The 11,724-nt window shown below is 36.7% G+C and overlaps 1 protein-coding gene across 2 annotated transcripts; it reads right to left on the bottom strand.

Moving 5' to 3' along the window:
• Positions 1-713: 713 nt before the first annotated feature.
• On the bottom strand, positions 714-11,515 carry LOC101896227 (uncharacterized). Of its 2 annotated transcripts, none has more exons than XM_005183679.4 (3): positions 11,267-11,515; positions 10,816-11,129; positions 714-1,024 (listed from the first exon to the last, which is right to left on the bottom strand). In XM_005183679.4, the coding sequence occupies exons 2-3, from the start codon at positions 11,000-11,002 to the stop codon at positions 885-887; spliced, it is 327 nt and encodes a 108-aa protein (XP_005183736.1). In that variant the 5' UTR covers positions 11,003-11,129; positions 11,267-11,515; the 3' UTR covers positions 714-884. The 2 variants fall into 2 exon arrangements, with proteins under 2 accessions (XP_005183736.1, XP_005183735.1); XM_005183678.4 differs by having other exon boundaries at positions 11,245-11,513.
• Positions 11,516-11,724: the final 209 nt, after the last annotated feature.

Here is an 11,724-nt window from a genome sequence, read left to right as displayed (position 1 = left end):
ATAACCATCTGTTTAGAGATGACCAACTATCGAGATAGTAAGACAAGGCTCTGTTCCAGCCTAGTTTTGAAATTTTTTATTTATTTTTATATAACGGGAAAATCTGCTATCACATATAAAAAGCTTAAAGTCATGGCTAGGCATATTAATATCATAAAGGGAAAATCGGACTAAAGGCATGTTTACGTTAGACCTTTTTTCCGGGTTAACCTTTTTTATGAAGATTTATTTGAGGTATATGCAATGGAATTGACAAATAGAACCTACTGGGCATGATATCCCCCTAATAATGTTTCTAATGTTATGAAGTAGAACAATTCGATGCCCTTTTGGAGGTGGCAAACCGACGATGCCAATATCGATGGATTTTTTTAAGTAGTATTAATGCTTGAGTACGATTTTTTTTAGATTTTTTCAAATGTGTTCACATCTCTAAATCGTGATTTGTTAAAAATACCACAAACATGGTTTTTATTATTATAACTATTTTTTTTATTTATTAAAATAGTTTACAAGCAGAAGAACATTTTTTTTATTTGAAAGAAATATTTCATGCTTTTGACATCAATTGTGGTTCGCTTTTTTTTGTGGTTATCATCTACTCGGCAATTACATTGAGGGAAACGTTAATGTTTGTTTTTGTCTTAAAACGAGTTGTTTATTTGTTTTCCTAGTTTCGGTTGTTCTAGGGTTGCCATATTTTCGAATATGTGTGTGTGTTCTATATCGAGAGTACAACTACTTGTTTTCGGGAGATGACAATTCCATACTATTTTACATTGATGCTTGTTTGAAGTTAGTTTGTTGTTGTTGTTGTTGCTGTTTGTAGTAGTAATGCTCCACCGTTCTGCTGCTTAACTTGCTGCTGGCGTGTGGCCATTTATTTATGTCTTGTATTTCCTCAATAACATGGCCCAAACATCGGGATATTTGGTTTGTAAAAATGTTGTCAGTTTTTGAGCATTTTGCGCCTGTTGCGGGGAACAGTTGCGGCAATTGCGTACAATTACCTCGGGTAGAGCAGCTGAAACAATAAACAAATAATTAAATAATTTTTTTTTTATTATAAAATCACGTATCCTATAATTCACATGAATGTAATAAAAAATGTTAATTTTTGTGGTGGATGTGAAATTAATTGCTATGATCTCATTTTTGATAAGCTAGGCGGATAAAGAAGAGGTGTGTTATTTTATTCATCAACTTAACGACTGTTATAGTGACTTAGGTATAACAACAACGTTATATCCCCTACAAACGTTTAGTGCAAAGCAAGCTACAGAGATGGGAAGTTAGTATTGTTAAAATTAAGAAAAAAAGAACAGAATATTTAACAAGTAAAAAAACAGCTAAATACGTCCGGTTCGAACTTTTAATACCCTCCACCATTTTGAAGGATTTTGAAATTTTTCAAAAAAAAAAATCCGTTGAAAAATACCACTTAAATGCAAACCGTAACATGGTGGATATACCAAGATGTGGTTCTCCATAAGCAATTTTTGTCACAGGCTGTAGTACCGATTCCGTACTTCAAATACGAAATTTGAAACAATTCCGGTCAAAAATGTCGCTAAAATCATCAAAATACCGAATATCGGCGAGTACCGTTATATGGGGGTCGTATAGTACTCCCCCTGGACCTAATAGACAATTCCCTTCCAGGGGATAAAGTACTCAGGAGGAACTCCTTGTGTGGATTTTCAGAAAATTCCAATAAAAAAATTTGCAAAAATCATCAAAATACCGAATATCGGGAGGTACCTTTATATGGGAGATACACGATATCATGGATATACAATTCTCTTACCGGCGGTAAAGTACCCACAAAGAACTCCTTGGTTGGAATTTCAGAGAATTCCATTGAAAATTTTGAATAAAATTTTAAAAATTCCGAATATCGGGGGGCTATACGATATCGTGGACCGATATAACTAATATTCGAACTTGACCTACCTGAACACAAAAGACTGATCTGTGCAGAATTTTAGCTTCCTATCTTAATTCGTTTTGACTCTAGTGTGATTAAAACGGACGGATGGAGGGACGGACAGGGCTACATCGTCTTAGAATTTAGGTCTAAAATTATTATATGTATGGTGGATGGTACAAAAATAAGTAACAAGTAGGACTTGTGCTCTTCTAGTCCTTTTTAAAAAATGTTCTATACCATTTTCGAGTAGTTTCATACTACGACAGAAGTACGTTGGGAGCCATTAGTTATTTAATTTTTGTTAGGCGAGGTTAAAGTGGTATGCCCGAGTTATCAGGTTTGTTGGAAAACAACTGTTGCTAAGCAAAGTAGTTCTTACTTGCCTCTCGTTGGGCGCCATTTATTACCACTCTTTCTTAGACTTGGGTTGAGTGGAGTGTTTGCTGTATCAGGCCCATTACACGCCACTATTTACAATTTAAGGTTCTATGGCTTGGACCCCATCTTGGGCGCCATTTCTTACAAATTTTCGTTACGCTACAAAGCTTGTGATTAAAAAAAAATAAATTCTAGGATTTTAGTAGAATGTGAAATTCATCGGTTGAGGCTTTTTATACTTCAGGTTGGGCGCCATATGTTGCCACTCTTTGTTAGACCTAACTAACGATGTCGGTGTGGTGGGTTTGTGCTACACATTCAACGCTACTGATAACAACTCAGGTTTGTAGGTGGGGGTAACACCTTGGGCGCCATTCCTTCGGAATATGGAACCTTAAAGGCAATGGCGCCCAAAAAAACGTATTAGGATTTTACATTTATGAAACCTAAATAAATATTAATGAAAGTGGCGCCCAACCTTAAGTGAACGAAAATATAGAAGACAATAGATTTTTCAAGAGTTTTTTCGCAAAAAAAATGTTCAGATAATGAATAATTCAAATACGGAAATGGGGCCTAAAAGCGAACTTATTTTATGTTGAAAGTGGGGCTCAACATCAGATTCTGATTTGATGAACGTGAAACTTAAAGACGTTGGCTCTATGAGTGATGTAAGACACACGTACAAAAAGTCCCTATTTAAGCGATTTTTTTTAAGTACAAAAGGATGGAGCCTAGACTGGCGCCCAACGTATGGTAGACTAAAGTATATACAGACGATATACACTCATATAGAGAGAAGACCCTTTTTCCATCAACATTTCTTTTGAAACCTCACAAAGTAACGAATTTTCATTCAGAAGTGGCGCCCAAAGTGGGGAAGTGACTAGTTTCCCGAATTAAATTACTCAGACTGAAGCTGGAGAAATATTCGTTTTCCTAATTTCTTTAAGGATATGGTAGAGTATGAAATTCGTAATCGGGGTATCAGTTGGGCGCCATATGTTATGAATCAGGATAGTTGCGATACACGTTAAGTACCATTTGTTATGACTAAAGGTGAGAGTACATAAAAAGCTTTTTTAATTTGATTAAATCATCGGCTGGCTTCTTCCTAGAGTATCAAAGTAGTTTTCGGTTGACTTAGTTCTATTTTGGCCATACGCTCCTTTGTTTTTTCCGAAAAAGCCAGCTGATCACTTAAGCCAGTCAAAGAACGTTTTATGTATTCTCACCTTCAGTTTCATTAGCTTTCCACCTTTTATTGGGCGCCATCTGTTAGGATGAGCTATTGTGATCGAACCTGGAATGATCTTGCAGCTTGTCTACGTGCGTGCTATTAAGAGACCAAAAAACGAATTTGGTCTCCAATTGTATCAATATGCCTCATACGATTTTTAACAGGTCAGGACGATTTTTAACAGGTCTGGACGATTTTTAACAGGTCAGGATAATGCTAACACTCAATTGGAAATCATGGTTTCAACGTCCACGTCTAGTTCGCGCCCAACCATGGATTTAAAAGTTAATAATAATTCTAATGGATATCCGACAACTCGGCTTTTTCACTTGGTACATAAGAATGTTCCTTATTTCTGTTTTGAGCCTCATGTTGGGCGCCATCTTCTACGGTTTCCTTTTTGACAGAGCTATAGCGTATTTTTCGGCGCGTCTACTGTTGCTGGGCTATAAGATTTTACAACAGTTACAAGAGAAGTTTTTTTTTATTTTTATATTGAGCTCCACGTTGGGCGCCATCTGATAGTGGTTCCTTTTTGGCAGCGCTACAGTGGATTGCTTGGCGTGTTTACGGTTTCAAGGCAATAAGACTTTTCAAAAGCTTTTTTTCAAATTTAATATTCGGAATCTTTTTCATACTCCCACTTTAAATCTTCCAACCACAGACTTAAAAGATCGTTAATCATAAATTCTAATGGAAATCCCTCAGCTGGGTTAGCTCAGTTGGTGGAGGAGAATGTTTTTTATATCTGTTCTGGTTTCTTGCTAGGCAGCGCTATAAGCAGTCATGGTCCTCTGTTTGTAAGCCCCACGTGGGGCGCCATCTGCCGGGATTCTTGTAAGGCAGTGTTGTAGATATTTTGTCATGTCTAATGTTTTGTTGAATTCCAATAAGGAGTCCATGGTCTCAAATTTGGCCCCTTCAGCCACATTTTTCGAAGGATATAATTTTATTATAAATCCGACATTTAGGTCAGTCAAAAGAAACAGACTAACTTATTAATTCTATTGAAAATCTCAGTAGATGATGACTTTTAGTAGAGCCTGTTATTCCTAATCTCGGAGATGTGGGTGTGTACTTCATGTTGGGCGCCATTTATTTTCTACGTAATGTTTCGGAAAATTTGGTTTGCACATTACGTTGGCAGCATTTTTTACGACACAGGATCGTGTGTGGGCGCCATCTACTGCGAGTCCTATTAGTAGTAGGTATGAGCAAGATAATTTGTGTGTGTGACCATATCAGTTTATATGAGAGATTTATATGAGTGATTATTTATCTCTCTCGCCCTCTCTCGATCCTTTCTCACATAAGAGAGAGTCCTTTTAGAAGAGGTTAGATAAATCTAATGTGTGTGTGACCAAATCAGTGTGTACAGGGTGAGATGAAAAAAACTGCAACCAACTTCAGACTGCTGTCATTTCTAAGCCACTCGTCCGACAGCTGTTAAAATTATTCCAGTCACAGCTCATTATATTGTTTACAAGTGTACGAAAGCATTTTGGTGAGAATTTCCCAGAAAAAAAGTTATTCGTGATGGAATTCAAGCGTGATAGTGTGATTTCTTTATATTTGGCTGAAAAACCACAAGTGGCTATCATTAGAGCACTCCAGCATTGAAATGTGAATAAATCTTTTGTGTCTTGTACCATCGCCCATCGCTCGTTACCGTGATACTGATAGCGTAGCCCGACGTCAAGGAAGTGGACGGAAGACGGAAGAAAACAGCAAAATCAGCAGAAATTATTCGAAAAGTAAAGAAGCGTCTTGATCGAAAGCCGCATTGCAGTGACCGAAAAATGGCTCGTGTGCTGAACATATCGCTCGGGATAAAGCCATTGAAATCCCAAAAAGTGCAAGAACTTACACCGCAACAGAAAGAAAATAGACTAAAAATAGCTAGAGTTGCTTTGCTTGGCCGCATGGAAGTGATGAACTGCCGAATTTGGGTTTCTCCGATGAGAAAACATTCGCTGTCCAGCAAATTTGTAAACAAACAAAATGATCGTGTTTACTTGCTAAAGAGGTCAGCTGAAAATGTGCACCTTCGGTTGGCCAACAGAACTCAAACGCCGGCCATGGTGATGGTGTGGGGGGCGCCATAAAAACCGATGGTCGCTCTCCGCCCGTATTAATCGACCGTGGCATCAGAATAAATGCCGAATATTATCGTGAATATATTCTGGAGGGTGTATTAAAGCCTTGGGCACGCAAACATTTTGGCCGCAGATCTTGGACATTCCAACAGGACTCAGCACCATCGATCGCACTTAGGACGCGCCACCCAAGAATGGTTACAAAATGAGGTTTCTCGTTTCATTTCCAGCCGACAATGGCCATCAAAATCTCCGGATACCAATCCGCTGTACTATTGTGTCTGGAGTAATTTGGAATGCGAGGTTGGCACTAAAAAATACCAAAGTGTCGATCACCTCAAGCTAGCGCTTCGCCGGGAATGGGCCAAAATACCGCAGAGCAACATTCGGACAGTGTGTGACGGTTTCATTGGCCATTTGAAGGCCATAATTCGTGCCAAAGGTGACCAATTCGAACAAATCTAAAGTTATTCTAAAATTTTAAGGCTATTTCCGAAATGTTTGGCTTTTATTCAATAAAATTAAAAAAAAAGTAAAAATTATGACATTTGACTTTGTTGCGGTTTTTTTATCTCACTCTGTATATAAGGGATTAGTTGATTATTTATCTCTCTCCCTCTCTCCATCCTCTCTTACATAAGAGATTATATACGACTTTCGAGAACTAGAGAGCTAAAAATTCCGAGTATGAATCAAGAGAATATTTTAAGAGATTTTTATTATTTCCTATTTTTCGTCGTTGCAAAATAGTTAGGCTTAATCCCATAATTGTTGTTTTCAAAAAAAAAAACAACGTTTTAATATTTTCTTCAGATCTAAAAAACATATATTGCTTAGCAGCGTAGGTCATTACCAGTGGCCCCCAATACCGCCTATAACCCCTATATCTTAACTTGTTATGGCTCTAAAAATAAATACAGGTTATAAATTATAAGTTATGGCGCGTATGACGTATGCAAATTTAAACGTGACGTTTGCTCTTGTCAATCATGGAATAAAACAATATTGACGTCATGCCAATGATTGCTGTTATTGTCGGCTCTGTTGCTGTCACCGTCCTCGCACATTTAGAAAATTGCCATTGAAATTAAATGTTTAATACATAAGAATCACTCGGATGAATCATTGATTTTCTGACATGATAACAGGGGGGGGGGGGTGGAGTTATTAACCCGTCATAGCCGAGAAACGTCTTGAAGTTATAGCCAGCCAATTGACTTGGAGTTGAAACGAAAGTGTTGTTGATATGATTTTTTTTTTTGTTTGTTATTTTCAATGCCAAACGGTTTCCAGAACGTACCATCATTTTTTGAGAAAAACAAAGTCTAACCAAAGCTGACCACAACATTTGGCTAATTAAATCATTTAGTAAAGTAATTTGTCCCATTTGCTATTCAAATTTTTTCGAAAACGTTGGACGGTAGCAACAAATTGCCTTCATAAATTTGGTAGAAAATTATACGAAATGAAATGTATAATAATTTGTTCGATTCGATATCGATATTGGTTTCTTGTTTTGAATCTAGTTTGGATATCGAATACACAGTTCAATGGAATAATATTCGATATTGATCAATTTTAAAATATGTAAAACCCCGAAGAGATAAATGGGAATTTCGGAACCAATTTTTTAATTTATTTTAAAACACAAAACAACAATCTTAGACAATGCAAGAGATTTTCAAACGCACAAAAACAAAACAAGACAAACAAAAACAACATAACGTTGTATATGAAATTACATGCAATGAGAAAGAGAAATGCGGGAAAGTTTATGTGGGCACAACAAAAAGAATGCTTGGTGTAAGAATAGGAGAACATCAAAATGATATCAATAAAGGATTAGCAAAAACAGCACTGTCACAACACACAACGGAGAGTGGCCACACAGCTGATCTAACAAATGTCAAAATTTTAGATAGGGAAAATAAGGAGAACAAAAGATATACATTGGAAAGCCTACGAATACAGCAAAGCATTGCCAGATCAATAAATACCAAAGAAGACAAAGATAATACTAAACTACAGTATTCTATTGCGATTATTTAGAAACGGTTCTGTGATTTAGCTTAAGTTTAACTGTGATTCTTATTTTATTGATTATTTATTTTTACTTTATATTAATTAAATGTTGTGGAGTCCCGTTTTATTAATATTAATAAGAAATAAATAATGCATAATTATTGATGTAAGTTAAATTTAAAGTGCAATATGTCACAAAACAAAATTCTAATAATGAAATATGTTTCTCATTTATAAACAGAATTCAATAAAAAACGCTCTTGAAAAAGTTGGAAACAAGCCAACGAAACGTTGAGCAAAATATGAAATAAATTCGTTTATTTTCATTTGATTAACTTGACCATAAAAGCCCAATAAACCCATATTGAACAATCTTAGACTTTTAAATAAATTTTATGGAGGGACTTTCAATATCTCCGTCTGATACCAAATTAGATTATTTAAAAAATGTTCTCAAAAGCTATCACAATTGGAACTATTTTTATACCCTCAGCCTTATGGCTAGAGAGGGTATATTTCATTTGATGCGGCCAAAACGTGCCACAAGGAAATAATGGGTTTAGACCCTGGGTCTCTTTGGTTCAAATCCATTTCAGGAAATTTTGGAGTCGATCTAGCTGGCTGCTGCGCACAATAACTTTTGAAGGGAGCATCCGATTCGATCCAAAATTGGTATATCGTAATATTATTGTCAAATTTAGATCGAGCTCGGAGATGGGCAATATCGGTCCACTTCTTTTGGTATCTCCCCCACAAAAGGTCTAAATTTTCAAAAAAATATTTTCTGCACAAAAAGAGAAAGGATACTCCGATGTTGGCTCATCTTTGTAAATCCTAATATTTGCATCAGTGCTAGGTTAGGTGAGAATATTGACAATATCGGTCCACTCAATCATGTACCTCCCCACAAAGGGTCAACAATTTTGAATAATTATAAATCTTATTAAAGGTGATGTAAGTGTCCGATTGTCTTTAAAATCCACACATCCAAATAATTTTATTAACCCAAGGTCTGGTGTGAAGAAGGAATATATCAGCCCCCACCTTCTGGTACCTCGCCCATATAGGGTCAAAATTTAGAAAATTCATGAGGCACATAAAGCGGGAAATTAGCATCCGATTCCGTTCAGACTTGGCACATCTCAATATTTTCATCAACACAAGATCTGCTATAAAGATGGTAAAGATCGGACCATTCCTTCTGGTACCTCTCCCACAAAGGGTCAATGTTTTGAATAACCAAAACGATCATAAAACCCGAAATAAGCATCCGTTTATTTTTATATTTTACACATCCTATTATTTCTACTAAAACAAGATCTGCTGTGAATATGGAATATATTGGTCCACTACTTCTGGTACCTCCCCCACATAGGGTCAACATATTGAATTCCATGAAGCTCCTAAAACCCGAAATTAACATCCGATTTCATGCAAATTTTATCACGTCTTAATATTTCCATCAACACAAGATCTGTTATAAAAATGGTGGAGATCGGACCATTCCATCTGGTACCTCCCCCACAGAGGGTCAAAGTTTTAAATAACCAAAACGATTATAAAATCCGAAATAAGCATCCGGTTCTTTTCAAATCACACACATCCTATTATTTTGACTAACACAAGATCTGCTGTGAAGATGGAATATATAGATCCACTCCTTCTGGTACCTCCCCTACAAGGGTCAAAATTTAGAATATTTATGAAGCTTATAAAAGGCGAAATTAACATCCGATTCCATTCAGACTTGGCACATCCCAATAATTCCCTCAACACAAGATCAGTTATAAAGATGGTAGAGATGGGACCATTTCTTCTGATACCTCCCCCACAGAGGGTCAAAGTTTTGAAAAACCAAAACGATCATAAAATCGGAAATAAGCATCCGGTTATCTTCATATTTCACACATCACAATATTTGTACTAATCCAAGGTTTGCTGTGAAAATTGGATATATCGGTTCACTACTTCTGGTACCTTCCCCACAAAGGTTCGAAATGTTGAAAGTCCATGAAGCTCCTAAAAAGCGAAATTAACATCCAATTGCAACGATCATAAAATCCGAAATAAGCATTCAATTCTCTACAAATTTATCACATCCAATTATCTATACTAACACAAGATCTGCTGAAAAAAATGGGATATATCGTCGCACTCTTTCTGGCATTTCCTGCACAAAGGGTTCAAAATGTTATAAAACAAAGCGCGAAATAAGCCTCTAACTCTCTTCGAAATATCACACGCCCAAACATTTTTGCTAACGCAAAATCTGTTGGGAAGATGATAGATATCTGCCAACCCGTTCTGGTACCTCACCCACAAAGGGTTCCATAACTTGGCAGAAATTTGATTTGAATGTGTAATTAATCGGAATTTATGATTTCGTATAAAATTTGATACAGAAGTTCAATTTCCTTTAAATTATGCAGATACTATGGATTAAGTGGAATATTTCGGTCCGCTATATCTGGTACCTCAGGCATATTTCCACATTTTGGAGAAATTGGTACAAATCTCATATAAAGTGTAGGAAGTATAGATATGGTCCAAATATGACACGCTTTAATATTTATATCAGACTTGGGTCAGATCCGAATTGGAAAATATTGGCCAACTGCTTCGGAACCTCCCCCATATGGGGTCAACAGTTTGAATAATCATAATTCAAGGCTTGGGGTATACATCTGTCGGCAAAACCGATTGATACTAATAAACTGGATTTTAGAATAATTTCTGAAGGTCTGGAATAATTCAAATCTGGATTTGTAAGAATAATTTTTAAAGGACCATATCATCTGAAACTTAATTTTTGAAAAACATTTTTTGAAGGACTTATTTATCCTAGGTGTGGATTTTATATTTTTTGCGCAACTTTCAGACAATAATCCTGGATTATTTGGGTTATTTAACGACCCATTCCATTTTTAAGAATCTTGGATTTTTTAAATTTTCTTGCGGAATGTATTGTATAAATATTTTTTTTTGATGTCTCAAACACATATTTTTGCGATTTTCAATACAACACACACACACACTCACACATCCATGTCCATGACCTTAAAACCCAATACGAAACCGGGGGGGGGGGGGGGGGGGGGGGGGGGGGATATTTCCAAAAAATCATTTCAATTTTCAATCATTTCATTTACCTTTCAGCTGCCTGCCCAATTGATCACAGGGACTTTTTTCGAGAACACACATTATCTGGCGGCTGACAATCACCTGATTGTTCAGCAGCTTGTTTATATTCTTCTCGTCGCCATGGACCACGGCCGCAGCACAAATCAGGCAGATGACAAAGGATAAAAGGACATGATGTCTCATCGTTGGTTTCATAATGGTTGGTTCTTCTTGTTGACCTGCTTTAACGTTTGCTGAGAGAGGGGATGCGGGAGATGATGCAAAATCTGATGGGAGAACTTTCACTGGCTGCTCGTGGACGTAGCTCAAGGATGGAATTGTTCTAAAAAAAAAAACGATAAAATAAAAAAATGTTTTTTGTTTTGGTTTTTTCGTTTCTTTGTTGATGTTGGTCGTTGACAAGAGTTTTTTGTTTTTAAATTGTCTAAAATAATTACGTTTTCAGAATTTCTAATTAACCTCTGTCGTCTCGATTACTTTGGACAGCAATTATTAATCAGTTGTGTATTGAAGGAAGCTCGGCTGGATGATGGGCTGCTGGCTGTTCGACTGGCTTGCTGGTTGGCTGTCGTCAGTACGTGCTCTATGCTACCGACGTAAATATCTACTGATTTTTGGCATTTGGCTATGCTGCTGTTGTTGCTGTAATTTCCTGCTGTGGTGGCCCGAAAAGAACTATGCATGCGCATCACATCCCAGCGCCAGAAAACAAAAAACAAAAGCAAAACCTACAACAACAACAACATCAACCATATCAAAACTCTCATATATGTATGTAAGTCTGCTCGCTCGTCTGTCCGACTCGTGGTTTGTTATACACACTGATTTTGTTTATTTTTTTCGGATATTTTTTGGCAATTCTAATGGTGGCCCAGCATAACTTTCGTGTCGTCATCACACATCAGATGAGCGTCTTA

Source organism: Musca domestica, unplaced genomic scaffold (assembly GCF_030504385.1).
Source record: "Musca domestica strain aabys unplaced genomic scaffold, Musca_domestica.polishedcontigs.V.1.1 8, whole genome shotgun sequence".
Classification (NCBI taxonomy): Eukaryota; Metazoa; Arthropoda; class Insecta; order Diptera; family Muscidae; genus Musca; species Musca domestica.
This window is presented reverse-complemented; position numbering and strand designations above follow the sequence as displayed.